Source organism: Bombina bombina, chromosome 1, assembly GCF_027579735.1.
Source record: "Bombina bombina isolate aBomBom1 chromosome 1, aBomBom1.pri, whole genome shotgun sequence".
Taxonomy (NCBI): Eukaryota; Metazoa; Chordata; class Amphibia; order Anura; family Bombinatoridae; genus Bombina; species Bombina bombina.
The window spans coordinates 295,322,041-295,340,707 of record NC_069499.1 but is presented as its reverse complement, the minus strand read 5'-3'; the positions used below and the strand labels follow the sequence as shown (position 1 = coordinate 295,340,707).

At 37.7% G+C, this 18,667-nt stretch overlaps 1 protein-coding gene across 1 annotated transcript in view; it reads right to left on the bottom strand.

Annotated features, from left to right (window-relative positions):
• LOC128645227 (integrin beta-5) overlaps positions 1-18,667 on the bottom strand; it is a 318,185-nt gene that overhangs the window by 104,964 nt on the left and 194,554 nt on the right. Inside the window, exon 9 of the mRNA XM_053698059.1 lies at positions 13,240-13,374. Coding sequence (XP_053554034.1) covers positions 13,240-13,374 — 135 coding nt within the window. The remainder of the gene's footprint in view (positions 1-13,239; positions 13,375-18,667) is intronic.

Below are 18,667 nucleotides of genomic sequence, written 5' to 3'. Positions count from 1 at the left end.
AGGCAGTCCTCAGCTGTGAATGACAGAGAGGAAAGAGAGGGAGTGCTAAGAAAACAAACAATCCCTAGCTAACTCACTTATCCAAACAAATAATCTGAATATTTAAGTGGCACTCCAGTAAATACAAGGAATTATCCCCCATCCTCTGCAGTAACGCAAGAAAAGCAAATGATACAGAAACTGATGAGATATTCCCACATGTTTACTTTGGCTGCCGTTACATAACATTGGAATTTGAAGCCTAATAATTAAAAAGCTGCAATCAAAATGATGTTCAGACAAATGTTTATTCTAAAGGTTCATAAAAATGACTGTTACAAATTTTACAATTCCCATTGCATGAAAAATGAATTCATTTGGTATATGAAAAATGTATACTGTGACAAAAACGTGTATATTTAGGGGTATATTTAACATAGTGTGAGCGGACATGATACAATGTAGCGTATTATATCCGCTGCACATCGATAAATGCCGACAGCATACGCTAGCAGGGGGTGTCAATCAACCTGATCGTATTCGATCGGGTTGATTTCTGTCCGCGGCTTCAGAGCAGGCAGACAAGTTATGGAGCAGTGGTCTTTAGACAAGGGGCAGCACGCTCCATATGGCGCTTGACAAATATGCCCCATAGGCTCAAAAAGAATAAGACTCTTAACTTCTGTTTCCAGAGGAAACAAGGGGCCTCAAGCTCCATACTTGATAAACCGCCCCTTAGTGTGCAAGTGTATTTCACATTCTATGGCAGCAGTGTTTGCAACAATATATAACATGGTTGCAAACACTGCTGCTAGAGAATGCTTAACACATTGTGCATGTGCCTGAGCATAGCTGTTTATTTTTTAAGGATAAAAGAAGAACAAAGCAAATTTGATAACAGAAATTAATGGGATTTTTTTTAAAGCTTAATTTTGACTCTATTGCCCGGTTAATTTCATCTTCCACATTCCTTTATTTATAGATATGTAAGAGCTCCCATTGTATACTTTAGATCTGAGTTAGCCAAATTCCTAGCACAAGGAGGCCATAGATCAATACTTTAAAATCCTTAAAGGGATATTAAATCCATTTTTTTTCTTTTGTGATTCAGAGTATGCAATTTTAAACAACTTTCCATTTGAGTTCAATGATCTAATTTTCTTCATTCTTTTGTTATCCTTTGTTGAAAAGAATACCGAGGTAGGCTCAGGAGTAGCAAAGCATTACTGGGAGCTAGCTGCTGATTGATGGCTGCATATATATATATATGTCTCTTGTCATTGGCTTACCTGATGTGCCAGCTGAGTCCCAGTAGTATAATGCTGCTCCTTCAACCAATGATACCAAGAAAACAAATCAAATTTGATAATAGAGTAAATTGGCAAGTTGTTTAAACATGCTGAATCGTGAAACAAAAATGTTGGGTTTTATGTTCCTTTAACAGCAACAAAACCCACAAATAATAATATAATAATAATATATTTGCTAAAGATGTCCAATGGTAAAGTTGCAGGGTACCTCCTGTATCCGGTTCTCCCATCCAGAAGGCTGTTTTGAGCTGTGACCACCTTGTTTGCGCACCAGAAGTTCCCAAAGTACACATTTTTACTTCTGTTTTTTTCCTGGTAACACAAAAACAATGGCACTCGATCTAGTTCTGCTTTCTCCGCTGGGCTGCAAAACCAGTGCAGAGGGGGCCACATGTAGCATATAGACTGCTAGTTGACCATCCCGGCCTTTGGTTACACACAATTAAATAGAACTATATCATGACAATGGGATCAATTTATCAAGCAACAGCGGACAGGGGCGTACATATGCGCCCATGACCACCGAAGCTCGCCTCTGGCAGGCAGAATTCTGTTGGTGGAATTCAGCATTGCGCAAGAGTGCTCTTGTGCAACACCGCCCGCGCACAGCCAATTACGTGAGGGCAGAAGCTGTCAACTAGGGTGCATGGAATAGAATTTGTGTAGATATAGAGTTTCCTCATGTCTGTTTCATACAGGTTATAGTATCTAATATCTAAAAGAAAGACAAATACAATGAGTACTGTTCTTCCTCTTGCCGAGCACCTTTACTTTTGTTTACCACCCAATCTGCATAAATTAGAAATTACAGAAACCTTTTAAAAGGATATATTATTTTAAGAAGGTGGTGTGATGAGAGCAGGAAGTGATGTCACCAGATTGGGGGCGGAGCTTAGTCTGTGTCGCAGTTAGTTAGTGAGATCAATGCTACCAGATGTATGTTTCTATGCTCTACAATAAAATAGAGTTGTACCATCCTTGCTGTGTCCTGCATGTGTCCTGCATCTCATGACAGGTGGTGTCTGCTAGGAAGTCTTGGGCTCTCAAGTGATCCTGCGCCAGCAATTGACAAAAAAAGTGCTATAGTAAATCAAGGTCCAGTGTACAACAAAGGGATTTCAGTGGTCATTCTTAGAAATCATAGTGAATATAGTAAACTGTCTTGACTTCTTCATTGTCAAAACAGTATGAAGTATAACTTGAGTGTCCAGACATGATTGCAAACATTGTGCAATAGACAGCAATGTATGAACTGTAAATGTCACACACAGGGAAATCTATATTGAAAAACTAGAACTCAAGAAATTCCTGCCTTCCTGTGATTATGTTTATGATGATTTTGTATATCATGTTTTTCTATTATACCGTAGTAAAGTTATTACATATAGAAATTAACTTTATAACATTAAATTCAAGCATGTTTAAAGGATCACTAAATATAGTACAATTGTGTAATCAACAAATACAATAAAAAAGACAATACAATAACCATTACTTTGAATTTCAGATTAGTAGTGATTTTTTTTTATCTGGCATATTTCAAAGTTAATTCCATTTCCATCCACCTGTATCATGTGACAGCCATCAACCAAAAAAAAACACAAACGAATACACTGTGCACTCCTGCACATGCTTAGTAGCAACTAGTGCCTCAGGAAGTGTGCATACAAAAAGAATGTACACTTTTTTCTAAAGGAAGTAAATTAGATTTTTTTTGTAAAGTGATAGAAAGGCCTAAATTCTTAGATTTCAAATTAAAGTGCTTCCACTCATTTTTGACCTTTTCTATCCCTTTAATGAACGTAGCTGTGCTGAATATATCTACTTTTTGCAGCTCGTCTCATTTTACCTATACTGCAGTGGGAGCTGTCGCTAACAACATAGGACAAAATATTTATGTTTGTAGCTCACATTTCCTACCAACTTTAGTTTTATTGTAAATATATTTTTATTTCTTTATTTTTTTGTATCAGGTTGTATTTGCTTCTCTTTTAAATCCTTAATAGAGTTCAAGTAACTAATGTTCCTTTAATACGAAGGAAAAACAAAATTGTACTGCTTCTAGCCAAACCAGATTCTGGTTATATTTCTAATGTACAATGTATTTGATTTTAACAAACGCACCTTAGAGGTATCACTGTGTGATCTCATTGTATGCACACGCTCAGCTAGATCATGTGACAGTACTTGCAGCGTGCAGGCATGAGGATTAGACAGGACATGTGCCTTTCCTGCTTTTCACATGGAACTTGGCAGGCACACAGCAAACCTTTTAATAGCCCAGGATGACACATTAGCTGAGTCAGCAAAGAAAGCCACACAGCCACCAGCAGCAAAGGGATATTAAAAGCAAGACAGGAAGAGGTCTCTGAAAACAGGGTTTAGTCTACAGCATGTTTGTGCAGTTCTTAAGCTCGCACACCATTGACAAACAGAGCGACTGTATTAAACACACAGATATTTGTGGGGTATTGCAGCCTTTACTTTCATTACTGTGATTATCAATCATTTCTGTTGGCATTTATACACTGGTCTATCTGGAGTCAAAATTTTTATTTTTGATAATTTCTTTTTTTATTTTGTGTAATTTAGTGTTTATTTTTTTGTAATTTAGATAATTGTATTTTGTTAATTCATTTAATTTTATTGTAATGTTAGGTGTTAGTGTAACTCAGGTTAGGTTTTATTTTACAGGTAAATTGGTATTTATTTTAACTAGGTAGCTAGTAAATAGTTAATAACTATTTACTAACTATTCTACCTAGTTAAAATAAATACAAACTTAGCTGTGGAATAAAAATAAAACCTCAGATAGATACAATGTAACTATTAGTTATATTGTAGCTAGCTTAGGGTTTATTTTACAGGTAAGTATTTAGTTTTAAATAGGAATTATTTAGGTAATAATAGTAGGTTTTATTTAGAAATATTTTAATTATGTTAAAGTTAGGGGGTGTTAGGGTTAGACTTAGGGTTACATTAGGGGTTAATATATTTATTTAGTGTTAGTGATGTGGGAGGCCAGAGGTTTAGGGGTTAATAACTTTAGTATAATGGCGGCAGCGACATTGGGGACGGCAAATTAGGGGTTAATAAGTGTAGGTTGGTGGTGGCAACATTGGGGGCGGCAGATTAGGTATTAATAAGTGTAATGTAGGTGTCGGCGATGTTAGGGGCGGAAGATTAGGGGTTAATAAGTGTAATGTAGGTGTCGGCAATGTTAGGGGCAGCAGATTAGTGGTGTTTAGACTCGGGTTTATGTTAGGTTTAAACGTACATTTTTTTCCCCCATAGACATCAATGGGGCTGCGTTACAGAGCTTTTGTTTCCGCAATCGCAGGTGATGTCTATGGGGAAATCGTGCACAAGCACGTCAAAACATTGCTTGTATTTGGGTGAGGTGTGGAGCTCAACGCAACCATATCGCCCGCACAAGCTGTTTTTTTGCAATCCTGTAATAGCAGCGCTATGAAAGGTGAACGGTGAAAATAACGTACAAGTTATTGTCGAGCCAGCCATAACGCAAAACTCGTAATCTGGCTGAATGTTAATATGAGTGTAACTGCAATGTTACATGTATTTTTTATTTGTTTTGTGCAACTTTTTTGTCTCGTGTAACAGTTAACCAGAGCTCTGAAGTCTTGCTAACCCGATGCACGTTAAATTTGATTGTGCTCAATTGATTGCCTTTACTTTCAACTCGTCATATGTGCACTATTTACGTTGCGTGCAAAGAGCTGAGAAATACCCCATATTGTTCGTGCACTACAGTTAGCACGCCACTCATAATCTAGCCCTATGTTGGGTTTATACAATTTTTATTTGGCATATGGAAAGTATTTATAGTTTTCTAAAGCATTTTTAGTTTGAAAGCATAAAATGGAGAAACTGGCTAAAAAAAAAAAATGTTTTGATCAAAAGCATTAAAATCTGTTTCTTAAAGGGACATGAAACCCAAAATTTTTCTTTCATTATTCAGGTAAAGAATATAATTTTAAACAACTTTCCATTTTATTTTTATCATCTTATTTGATTCATTCTCTTGGTATCCTTTGTTGAAGCAACAATGCACTACTGGGAGTTAGTTAATGCACGTTAGTAAGCCAAAAACATGAGGCATTTATGTGCAGCAACCAATCAGCAGCTCCTGAGTCTACCTAGGTATCCTTTTAAACAAAGAATATCAAGAGAACAAAATAAATGAGATAATATAAGTAAATTGGAAAGTTGGTAAAATCACCTCCCTTTAAGAGAAACTAATACAAGAGAATTTAATATAATCTGTGCCTGAGCACCAGTGACGGAATCTGATAAATGGGGCATTAAAGTATAAATTGTTATTATTATAAATGTATAGCATATGCAACCAAGCACCGCATTGCAAAACATCTATATAGAAAATAAAGGTTTTAAAATCACTGTCATTTTGTTTGCATCAAAAGCAATTTAGGGATGCTCCTTCCTCTGATAACAAACCTAGCATAATCATGTTCCTGAACTATTTTTCCTGTGGTTAATTAGGATAAGGTGTAACTGAGTTTACAATCTGATCTCACCAATCACTGTGCAGAATGTTATAGAGATAGACAAAATTTAATAGATTTACTTCAGACTCCCTGGGGGTAGTGAAACAGGGACAATTTTCACAGGTAGTTTACAGCCAAAGTACACAATGAATGCATAATGCAATATTCTTACACAATTTATCTATTATTACATTAGGTTGTCAAAGGTATAAGAAACAGTTTGGGCAGCTCAGAGATCAGATTTGGCCAGGATAATGCGGAAGAGGCTCAAGTCCAGGAGTTGTATATACAGTCATGTGAAAAAGAAAGTACTACCTCTGATTTTTTTTTTCTTCCTCTTTGACGTCTGTGGTTTTACGTATCAGGACATAAAAACAATTATTTGGTCCTTAGCAGGTTTTAAGATTTGGTAAATACAACCTCAGATGAACAAAACACATGACATATTACTGTGTCATGATTCATTTTAAAAAATAAATACAAAATGGAGAAGCCCTGTGAGAAAAACTAAGAACACCCTTACTGCTTCCATAGGAATTAAGAGGCTAAGTAGCAGCCAGGTGCTGCTAATCAAATGCCCTTAATGAATTGATCATCGGCAAGTGTGACCACCTCTATAAAAGCCAAAGTTTTAGTAATGTGCTGGTCTGGAGCATTCAGGTGTGTGTTAACACAATGCCAAGGGGGAAAGACATCAGCAATGATCTTAGAGAAGCAATTGTTGCTGCCAATCAATCTGGGAAGCGTTATAAGGCAATTTCCAAACAATTTAAAGTCCATTATTCTATAGTGAGATTATTCACAAGTGGAAAACATTCAAAACAGTAGCCAATCTTACCAGGAGTGGACGTCCCAGAAAATTCACACCAAGGTCAGACCGTGCAATGCTCAGAGAAATTGCAAAAAACCCAAGAGTTTTTTGCAAACCCAAGTTACATCTCAGACTCTAAAGGCCTCAGCATATTTAAATGTTACATTTCATGACAGTACAATTAGAAAAATCCTGATCAAGTATAGTTTGTATGGAAGTATTGCCAGGAGAAAGCCTCTTCTCTCTAAAAAGAACATGGCAGCACGGCTTAGGTTTGCGAAGTTGCATCTGAACAAACCACAAGATTTCTTGAACAACAACCTTTGGACAGGTGAAACCAAAGTGGAGATGTTTGGCCATAATGCACAGCACACGTCTGGCAAAAACCAAGCACAGTATATCAACACAAACACCTCATACCAACTGTCAAACACGGTGTTGGAGGGACGATGATTTGGGCTTGTTTTGCAGCCATAGGACCAATGATCCCAAGCACACCAGCAAATCTACAACAGAATGGCTGAAAAAGAAAAGAATCAAGGTTTCCAATGTACCAAAGTCCAGACCTGAACCCGATAGAAATGCTGTGGTGGGACCTTAAGAGAGCTGTGCATTAACGAATTCCCGCAAACCTCAATGAACTGAAGCAACGTTGTAAAAAAGGTAGGCCAAAATTCCTCCAAGCTATTGAATCATAAGGTGTACTTAGTTTTTCACACATTTCTTCTCCATTTTGGCTTTATTTTTGTTAAATAAATCATGACGTGTTGTTGTTCATCTGAGGTTGTATTGACTTAATTTTAAGACCTGCTAGGACCAGATGATTTTTTATTATGTCCTGATACGTAAAACCATACAATTGAAACAGTGTGAAATTTCTTTATAACATGACTGTAAAAAGTTACAAGTATATTGCTTCTCTGCAAACAGTAGCTAAGGTACAGAAGTAACAAAATACTAAAATAACGTGTGCTTGCAAGTAGATGCGTAATTTTAAAATTATATAAGAAAATAATACTTTACTCACTGAAATATGGTATAAAACAAAATTTTTTTTTTTTTTTTAAATCTGCAAAATTTGCACTTGTAAAAAGAGGAAGTGAAATCAAACATGCTTAGTGTAAGCATCTGGGTATTTTGAATTTATAAAAAGAAAAATTAGTTTGTGATCACATGAGAAAATTACTCAATAGGTCAAGTCAACCACAACTGGTCATGTTTTGTGTTACTGTCTATAGTGCCTGTGGATGTTACTTCTTAGCTGGCAGATGGATTTAAATGCTATTAGCATTTTTTCTCTCCTCTCTTTCCTTTACATTTCTGAAAATCCCTAAAGCATAAACACTCGAGTGCATGGATTATAAACTAATTCCTGTCTCAACCAGCCAAATTGTGAACTAGTGTTTAATAGTGTTCGTTTCAAATGTTTTTTTTTCTTCTTTCTGTGAAAAAAACAAAAACATTGTTTAGTTAAAGTGAATGTAAACTTTGATGAATGTGTGCCCGTTTTTTAAAAAAATCCTATTAAAAACAGCGGCACTTTCATTCATCAAAGTTTACATTTTAGGGGGGCGGAGCCAACTATCAAAGAGGAAAGACGCACATTAGCAGAGCTCCTGAAGCCTGACTACTAAAACTCAGATTTACGAAGTCCTAAGTACCTATATTTACTCCTCACCCTACTCTGGGAATGGAAGTCTCTCCCGTGCACCTTGCCTCTCTGCTGGAGGACCTGTTTGTGAAAGCTGATAGTCAATTTCACAGCTTGAGGGCTATCTTTGTGGAGCTGCGCAACCAAGATGGCGTTTCCTCCCTTCCTAACTCTGACACCCATGTGGCGGCTCGGACTGAGGATACACTGCCTACTCAATACACTATGGACCGACAGCAAGAATGGCAGCCCAGGTGGGGATTGTCCGGCATCTTGCCTGGACCTATCAGTAGGAACCCGACAAAATCGCTCACAGCTGACCCGCTCCACATGGCTGCCGAGATGTCACAACCAGTGAAATTTTTCCAGTACAAGGTGGTGAGGTGCCCGCAGCCCTCCACCACTAACATGGACCCTAAGTTGCATTATACGGCTCGGCCGGAGGAGCCCCTGATGCAGAGGAAAGGTAAAAGCCACACAAGAAGCCTAAAAACCTCGACCTATAATCTTACTAGTAATGCGAAGCATGAAACCGCCAGATGCCTTCCCTCACACCCAGAGGCCTTACCAAGTGGGCCACTAAAAGCAGACAACAGCTTGAAGTCACATACTAAGCAGCAGTCTCTACCGGTACATACTAGGAACTTAGCACACTTCGCAGCACAAAGAGCAAACACTGTTAGAGCTGGTATTGGCTCTTGTACCGGAGGGTCCCAGTCAGTTTAAGTGCGCTGCCTGTAGTTAAACAATTGCTATGCATGGGAGGCTAGATACAGTCTCGCCAAACGCAATTATCAGACTTCCTATCTTAACCGCACCTAAATCTACCTACAGGAGACACGCAGACATCAGATTGCGCAGAGACTTACATGGGACTTTTGGGAATCTTTAATATGCTCTCACACTGGACTCAGGAGCTTACGGGATTGCCAATAACTATTATCTTTAATGACATACCTTGTGAGCCCAGACAAGTATTCTACCCTCTTGATGAGGGACGTACTGTTTATCTGTAACGCAGTGGCTGGTATTTTCCTAACGATCATGGCCCCATTGCCAGTATCATTCTAGCCCACAAAGCGCGGCATTGAGAGTGTGTATTTTATATATCAGTCTGCAGCTGCACATATAATCTTATAATCTGGAGGAAGCATTGAGACACTAACACTAATAGTAATATGATATCATTATATACTGTTATTCTGGTTCTGATGTTATTTCATAATTGGGTAGTAGTTACTTATATTACTTAATAGGTATATTATTGCTCTTCTTTATTCCAAGCTAAACTGTTTAGATCTCACTAATTTAGTACTTGAAGTAAGTGACCTATTCCCTTCTTTCCTGTTTTTTCATTTGTATAATTAATTGGGTAGGATAGAAAAACAAGGGGGTAGGTCACGCTACATACACTTATGTTTGGTGTATATTACATTAGCTAGTCAATGTCATACTGTATGTGATACCTATATATTTACCTTTTATAGGGGTTTTGAAACAACATATACCTGCTTTACTAAAATCGTCTGCCACTAGTATAATGGGGTGACCTCTCTTGTCTAACCTGATTAAGCTATTACCTTGTGTTACTCCTCACAGTTAGGTAGTGAGTATTATCAATCCCCTTTTACATATATAAGTACTGACCAGAACCATATTAATTTCTTGAATTACACCTGATACTACTAAGTCCCATTTGTGTCTACCTATGTACATAGTTGTTTTGTCCCCACTAGCTTATCCCCCTTTTAGTACATGTGCTTTACCTGGAGATATTGTAATATTGGCTTTCTACATCGCTTTATATTTCAATGACATTAGTATTTTAAATGATGCCTATACCCTTAGCTACTTAAAACAACATTATTTAAAGGCCTAAGCACTGCACTGTTCATAAATGTTAACTCTTCAATCACTATTGTGTTGTGGGTATAGTTGACACATAATGCTTAGACTAGTTGATATTATGCCATACAAGATCTTATAGAGATAGTCTGTATTATTTTTCAATTGTTGTGATATTCCTATATATGACCCCCATCTTGTACATGCCGTGGTAACTTGTGAAGGTGACATTGTCAGCCTTATTGTAGTTAAGGGCGCTCCCTAGGTTGATTTAATTACTAGAGCAAATCATCTTTCCCTGTTGGGCCCCTCTCCTCCCTTTCCCGCCGGTACTTTTTGCCTGCGGGTCATATCCCTACTCCCTTTTCCCACATCGCCTATAGCTGGCATTTCCCTAGGAGAGGAGCCCATCCAGAAGGCTCCAATACCTTATATTTCATATTACATATATACTGATATTCCTCCTTGAGCATGACTGTATTAGGAGTTAATCTTATTCATTATACACACAAAAGCCTAGAGACCTTCATTAGGTCTCTACTCAAGGATACTCATAAAATACAGCTATAATGGTGGCAGCCTGGGAAGTATGTTAGTTTCAATATATCTTATGGCTCCACCCTCCACCCCCCCATATTTAGAGTGGTGCTTACCCGCTGAATATCCCCCCCCCTTATTATATACATATTCCTTCGCTTCTGGAAGCTCCTAAAGAGCTGTTTACCTGACCATTAGCTATTTCTTTTTTTTTTTACAATTCTGGTCCATTGGGCCTAAAACTGTGTTTCCATCTGGTCAGTCATGTATGCTATTTTATTGAAACATTGAGGTTTCATTAGCCTACCATTAATGCTTTTTATAACTGTCAAAGTGTTTTGTTCAATTTTGTTTGTATCTTTTTCTTTTTTTCACAAGAGGCGTATTATGTTCTATGTTTGACATGCAAAACCTCAATAAAAAATATTTTTAAAAAAAAGTTTACATTTTAGCCGTTTTGTTTAAATACTTACCTTTTCTTCTTGCAAAGCCGGAGTGCTTCCCCTGCCCGTCGCCCGTCTTTTCATAGGTCAGAAATGAAGAATCCGACTTCCTCTAATCACGGCATGGCCTATTTGCTCTGGGGGTGAAGCCGTGATTGGAGGAAGCTGGATTTGTCATTGCTGACATAAGAAGAGATGAGTAATGGGCAGGGGAAGCGCTGCTCGGGCTTTGCAAGAAGAAAAGGTATTTAAACCAAACGGCTAAAATGTAAACTTTGATGAATGAAAGTGCCCCTGTTTTTAATAGGATTTTTAAAAACCGGGCACACATTCATCAAAGTTTACATTCATTTTTCCTTTCCTTATTCAGATAGGGCATACAACTTTAAACTTTCTCATTTACTTAAACTATCTAAAAATTGCTACATTCTGTTAGTATCCTTTGTTGAAAAGACTTAGGAGTAGCTAATTGGTGGTTGCAAATATATACCTCTTTTCATTGGCTCACCTGATGTGTTCAGCTAGCTCCTAGTAGTGCATCACTGCTTGTTTAAAGTATTTACTTCTTAGGGACGTTAAAGTATTTATTATTTGTTGGATTTAAAAGAAACACTTAAAATGTGTTAGACTTTTTTCTTTTCATAAAGCAGATGCTCCTCAACTGAAAAACGTTAAAAAAAAAAAAAAAAAATCCCACAAATAAAGCAGTGGACGTTCTTCTGTTCATCAGCCAATCCTTCCAGCTGTACACAGACATGCACTTTATTTTAGATTCAAAATGAAGACAAAACAATGTAATTTAACATTTTTCCTATTATATAGTGCTCTTTCTTGTGCCTATTTGGCTCACAGACTGTATTGTTACTACATTGACTTTCCAAAAAGTCACTGCCTTAGAAAACGTAAAGGACCTATAAATACAGTAGAAACGCATAATCAACAATTACAATTCACCGGTCTGGGTTTCCTAAAAAAAAAAGTATTTTTTTTTTTAAAAAACGCTGCAATGTAAAGTTTAATGAATGAAAGTGCCCCTGTTTTTAATAGTATTTTTTTTTTTTAAATGGGCACTCATTCAACTTTACATGCACTTTAATATTTCCTTCCCACTGCATCATGTGACAGCTATAAGCCAATCACAAAATGCATATACGTATATACTGTGAATTCTTCCACATGCTCAGTAGTTATGTGTATATAAAAAGATTGTGCACATTTAGGTCATGGAAATACATTGGAAAGTTGTTTAAAACTTTGTGCTCTATCTGAATCATGACAGTACATACATTTAAACATACCAGTATCTATTATGCACTCCCAATGTGCATTAGCAGGAAATGACCACCAGCCAATGAGATTTAGTACACAACTTATAGAGCTGTATTAGTCTTCGTTGAAATCTAAACAGTTTTTACTTATTATTTTTATTATTATACTTTATTTATGAAGCGCCAACATATTCTGCAGCGCTGTCCATGGGTACAATTCATTTACATATAACAATGATATAAAACTTGTAAGAGACAAGACAAAATTTACAAACACATACAGGAGAAACGGAGGGCCCTCTTCACGTGGGAATTTAAAATCAAGAAAGGGTAGGAGGTTGAGAAACAGGGGGTGAGGACTGCAAGATTGAGAAAGATGTTAATGCAGAGTTAGATGAGGGAAATGTTAGGCAAGTGAAATTAATTTAGGTGCTGCACGACAGAAGTCCTGCAGTCTAGCATGAGAGGAGGTGATAGTCGCGGATGCAAGGAGCAGGTCATTGTTGGATCTTAGTGGGCGGGTTGGAGTAAACTTGTTTATTAGAGAGGATAGGTAGAGGGGAGCGGCGTTGGTGAGAACTTTGTATGTAAGGGTGAGAATTTTCAATTTAATTCTGCTGTGAATGGGGAGCCAATGAAGGGACTTGCAGAGAGGTGCAGCAGATACAGAGCGACGGGAAAGGTGGATCAGCCTGGCAGAGGCATTTAGGATGGATTGACGGGGGGAGAGGCGGGAAAGAGGAAGGCCTGACATGTGCAAATGTTTTGCATTTCTTTATGCAAACAAGAAATTCAATATGTTTAATCCTGTCCTAAAATAGAAGATTTTTTTAAGAAAAGTGACCCTTTAAAAACCCCCCAAAACTCACAGTGTCTCCAATCTTCATGTCTCCGCACTTGCGTCCTCCTGGATAGGACAAACCGTCCTGACATGTGGCTGAAAAACTCAGGTTGATATCCTCAGGACTATCGGAAACTGTGAGCTCCACTTTGGAGCGAATATTCTGGAAAAAAACAACAACGCGCACAATTATTATTGGAATACAGCATTATACAAGGAGGTTAGAAGGAGAATGTACACAATACACAGTTTAGAGCCCTGAAGGGGCTTTAGGATCATGAGGGTGGGTAGGGGAATTAAAAAGAAACACTTAAAATGTGTTAGACTTTTTTCTTTTCATAAAGCAGATGCTACTCAACTGAAAAACGTTAAAAAAAAAAAAATCCCACAAATAAAGCAGTGGACGTTCTTCTGTTCATCAGCCAATCCTTCCAGCTGTACACAGACATGCACTTTATTTTAGCTTCAAAATGAAGACAAAACACTGTAATTTAACATTTTTCCTATTATATAGTGCTCTTTCTTGTGCCTATTTGGCTCACAGACTGTATTGTTACTTGGAGCTGCACAGCACTGTGTTGGTTCAATAAACTTTGACTATGTTTAAGCCCTTTACACTACATTGACTTTCCAAAAAGTCACTGCCTTTGAAAACGTAAAGGACCTATAAATACAGTAGAAACGCATAATCAACAATTACAAACTAAAAAGACAATGCAATAAAACTTAGGATTTGATGATCAAAAACTTCCCGGCATGGAGAGAAAGCATGCAAAATCTTTGCAGGCTTTTTCTCAACATTATATTATAGTGTCTGTGTCTCTTTTTCATGTTCAGAATCCTGTACAGCTAGATAAACATCATTCAAGCTAAAATTTGCCTTCCTAAAATTCTTTGATAATAATGGTCTGGCAGCAAGTGGTAAATATATTTAAAAAAACTTTTCTTTAATAAAAAGTTAAAATAAAATAGCAATGCGTTTCTCAGCCAACCAGTGGCTGTTTCATCAGAAACGCGTTGCTATTATATTTTAACTTTTTATTAAAGAAAGTTTTTTAAATATATTTACCACTTGCTGCCGGACCATTATTATTTGTTCTTTGACCTATACTTCACCTTCGGATTATTAGGAGTTCCAGACTGCCGGATACAAGTCTACTGGGTGACTATATTGATCCCAGCTCGCTCAGACTGCACCAAGAGGTGTGCTCTACCAAATGTGAGTGTAATACTTACCTTTTCTATACATCCGCTGCCTGTATAGACATTACTAGGCCATATAGGCACTTGTTTGTGTTCTCTATCATCTTCTGCAGAGTATTGAACATTCATCGGAGTACAGTCTTCTGGGTGACTGCTATTAACCCCAGACCGTTCCTTCTGCACCATCAGGGGTGCCTCACCTAATGTGAGTGTATCTACTCAACCTAATATTTTCATTTGCATCCAATAATATTGGGTCATGTGGCGCTTCTGTGTTCTTATGTTATCTTCAGATTACTGATCCCGGATCATGGCCTAGATCCTTTAGAGATAGCTGCCTTTGACCTTTATCACCAACTATCCACTGTGGACATTACCATCTATTAATGAGGCAATTTTTTACCAAGAAATATCTATTAAAAACGATTTTATAGATAACACTATTGTTTATTTATCTAGATAGGATTTTATCATCCACGTTAGTTTTCAGAGATTATCATATTTTATTCTGCTTAATATATGTGATCACATTTATATGTACTTATATTCACTTCTATACCTATTTGTGTGTACATAGATATATATTAATAATTTATATTTTAGGTGGCATAGCTCCATTAGTTTGATTGCCTCCAATCTGACAATACTCACTTAACATCATTCACTTTGAGTATATTATATACGGCCTTAAAAGGGCGCCCCCTATCTTTACAAATAAAAACATAATTTATGTAAGAATTTACCTGATAAATTAATTTCTTTCATATTGGCAAGAGTCCATGAGCTAGTGACGTATGGGATATACAATCCTACCAGGAGGGGCAAAGTTTCCCAAACCTCAAAATGCCTATAAATACACCCCTCACCACACCCACAATTCAGTTTAACAAACAGCCAAGAAGTGGGGTGATAAAGAAAGGAGTAAAAAGCATCAACAAAGGAATTTGGAAATAATTGTGCTTTATACAAAAAAATCATAACCACCCTAAAAAAGGGGGTGGGTCTCATGGACTCTTGCTAATATGAAAGAAATGAATTTATCAGGTAAGTTCTTACATAAATTATGTTTTCTTTCATGTAATTAGCAAGAGTCCATGAGCTAGTGACGTATGGGATAGCAATACCCAAAATGTGGAACTCCACGCAAGAGTCACTAGAGAGGGAGGGATAAAAATAAAAACAGCCATTTTCCGCTGAAAAAAATAATCCACAACCCAAAATAAGTTAATTCTCATATATGTGAGGAAAAAAACTTAAATCAAAAGCAGAAACATCAAACTGAAACCGCTGCTTGAAGAACTTTTCTACCAAAAACTGCTTCCGAAGAAGCAAATGCATCAAAATGGTAGAATTTAGTAAATGTATACAAAGAAGACCAAGTAGCAGCTTGCAAATCTGATCAACTTCTTAAAAGTCCAGGAAGTGGAAACTGATCTAGTAGAATGAGCTGTAATTCTCTGAAGCAGGGCTTGACCTGACTCCAAATAGGCTTGATGAATCAAATGTTTTAACCACGAGGCCAAAGAAATGGCAGAAGCCTTCTGAAGTTTCCTGGAACCAGAAAAGATAACAAATAGACTAGAAGTCTTCCTGAAATTTTTAGTAGCTTCAACATAATATTTCAAAGCTCTCACCGCATCCAAAGAATGTAAAGATCTTTCCAAAGAATTCTTAGGATTAGGACACAAAGAAGGGACAACAATTTCTCTATTAATGTTGTTAGAATTTACAACCTTAGGTAGAAATTTAAAAGAAGTCTGCAAAATTGTCTTATCCTGTGAAAAAATCAGAAAAGGTGATTCACAAGAGAGAGTGGGTAATTCAGAAACTCTTCTAGCAGAAGAGATGGCCAAAAGAAACAACACTTTCCAAGAAAGTAGTTTAATGTCTAAAGAATGCATAGGCTCAAACGGAGGAGCCTGTAAAGCCTTCAAAACCAAATTAAGACTCCAAGGAGTAGAGATGACAGGCTTGATACGAACCAAAGCCTGCACATAACAATGAATATCAGCCGGTTTAGCAATCTTTCTATGAAATAAAACAGAAAGAGCAGAGATTTGTCCTTTCAAGGAACTTGCAGACAAACCTTTATCCAAACCATCCCGAAGAAACTGTAAAATTCTAGGAATTCGAACAGAATGCCAAGAGAATTTATGAGAAGAACACCATGAAATGTAATTCTTCCAAACTCGATAATAAATCTTTCTAGAAACAGATTTACGAGCCGGCAACATAGTATTAATCACTGAGTCAGAGAAACCTCTATGACTAAGCACTAAGCGTTCAATATCCATACCTTCAAATTTAATGATTTGAGATCCTGATGGAAAAACGGACCTTGAGATAGAAGGTCTGGCCTTAATGGAAGTGGCCAAGGTTGGCAACTGGACATCCAAAAAAGATCCGCATACCAAAACCTGGGAGGCCATGCTGGGGCCACCAGCAGCACAAACGATTGCTCCATGATGATTTTGGAGATCACTCTTGGAAGAAGAACTAGAGGTGGGAAAATATAAGCAAGTTGATAACACCAAGGAAGTGTCAATGCATCCACTGCTTCCGCCTGAGGATCCCTGGACCTGAACAGGTACCTGGGAAGTTTTTTTGTTTAGATGAGATGCCATCAGATCTATTTCTGGAAGCCCCCACATGTGAACAATTTGAGAAAACACATCTGGGTGGAGAGACCATTCTCCCGGATGTAAAGTCTGACGACTGAGGTAATCCGCTTCCCAATTGTCTATACCTGGGATATGAACTGCAGAAATTAGACAGAAGTTGGATTCCGCCCAAACAAGTATCCGAGATACTTATTTCATAGCTTGAGGACTGTGAGTCCCACCCTGATGATTGACATATGCCACAGTTGTGATATTGTCTACCTGAAAACAAATGAACGGTTCTCTCTTCAACAGAGGCCAAGACTGAAAGGCTCTGAAAATCGCACGGAGTTCCAAAATATTGATTGGTAATCTCGCCTCTTGAGATTTACAAACCCCTTGTGCTGTCAGAGATCCCCAAACAGCTCCCCAACCTGAAAGACTTGCATCTGTTGTGATCACAGTCCAGGTTGTACGAACGAAAGAGGCCCCTAAAATTATACGATGGTGATCTAACCACCAAGTCAGAAAAAGTCAAACATTGGGATTTAAGGATATTAATTGTGATATCCTTGTATAATCCCTGCACCATTGGTTCGGCATACAAAGCTGGAGAGGTCTCATATGAAAATGAGCAAAGGGGATTGCGTCCGATGCTGCAGTCATGAGACCTAAAACTTCCATGCACATAGCTACTGAAGGGAATGACTGAGACTGAAGGTTCCGACAGGCTGCAACCAAAACGTTTCTTGTCTGTTAGAGACAAAGTCATGGACACTGAATCTATCTGGAAACCATAAAAAGGTTACCTTTGTCTGAGGAATCAAATAACTTTTTGGTAAATTTATCCTCCAACCATGTCTTCGAAGAAACAACACTAGTTGATTCGTGTGAGATTCTGCAGAACATAAAGACTGAGCGAGTACCAAGATATCGTCCAAATAAGGAAATACTGCAAATCCCCGCTCTCTGATTACAGAGAGTAGGGCACCTAGAACCTTTGAAAAGATTCTTGGAGCTGTCGCTAGGCCAAAAAGAAGAGCAACAAATTGGTGATGGTTGTCTAGAAAAGAGAATTTCAGGAACTGATAGTGATCTGGATGAATCGTAATATGCAGATATGCATCCTGTAAGTCTATTGTGGACATATAATGCCCTTACTGAACAAAAGGCAGAATAGTCACCATTTTGAAAGTTGGTACTCTTAGATATTGATTGAAAATCTTTAGATCCAAAACTGGTCTGAATGAATTTTCTTTCTTTGGGACAATGAATAGATTTGAATAAAACCCCAGACCCTGTTCCTGAAATGGAACTGGCATGATTACCCCTGATAACTCCAGGTCTGAAACACACTTCAGGAAAGCCTGAGCCTTTACTGGGTTTGCTGGAATGCGTGAGAGAAAAAAATCTTCTCACAGGCGGTCTTACTCTGAATCCTATTCTGTACCCCTGAGAGACAACACTCTGAATCCAATGATTTTGGACCGAATAGATCCAAACATCTTTAAAAAATTTAAATCTGCCCCCTACCAGCTGAGCTGGAATGAGGGCCGCACCTTCATGCGGACTTGGGGCTGGTTTTGATCTCTTAAATGGCTTGGATTTATTCCAATTTGAAGAAGGCTTCTAATTGGAAGCAGATTTCTTAGG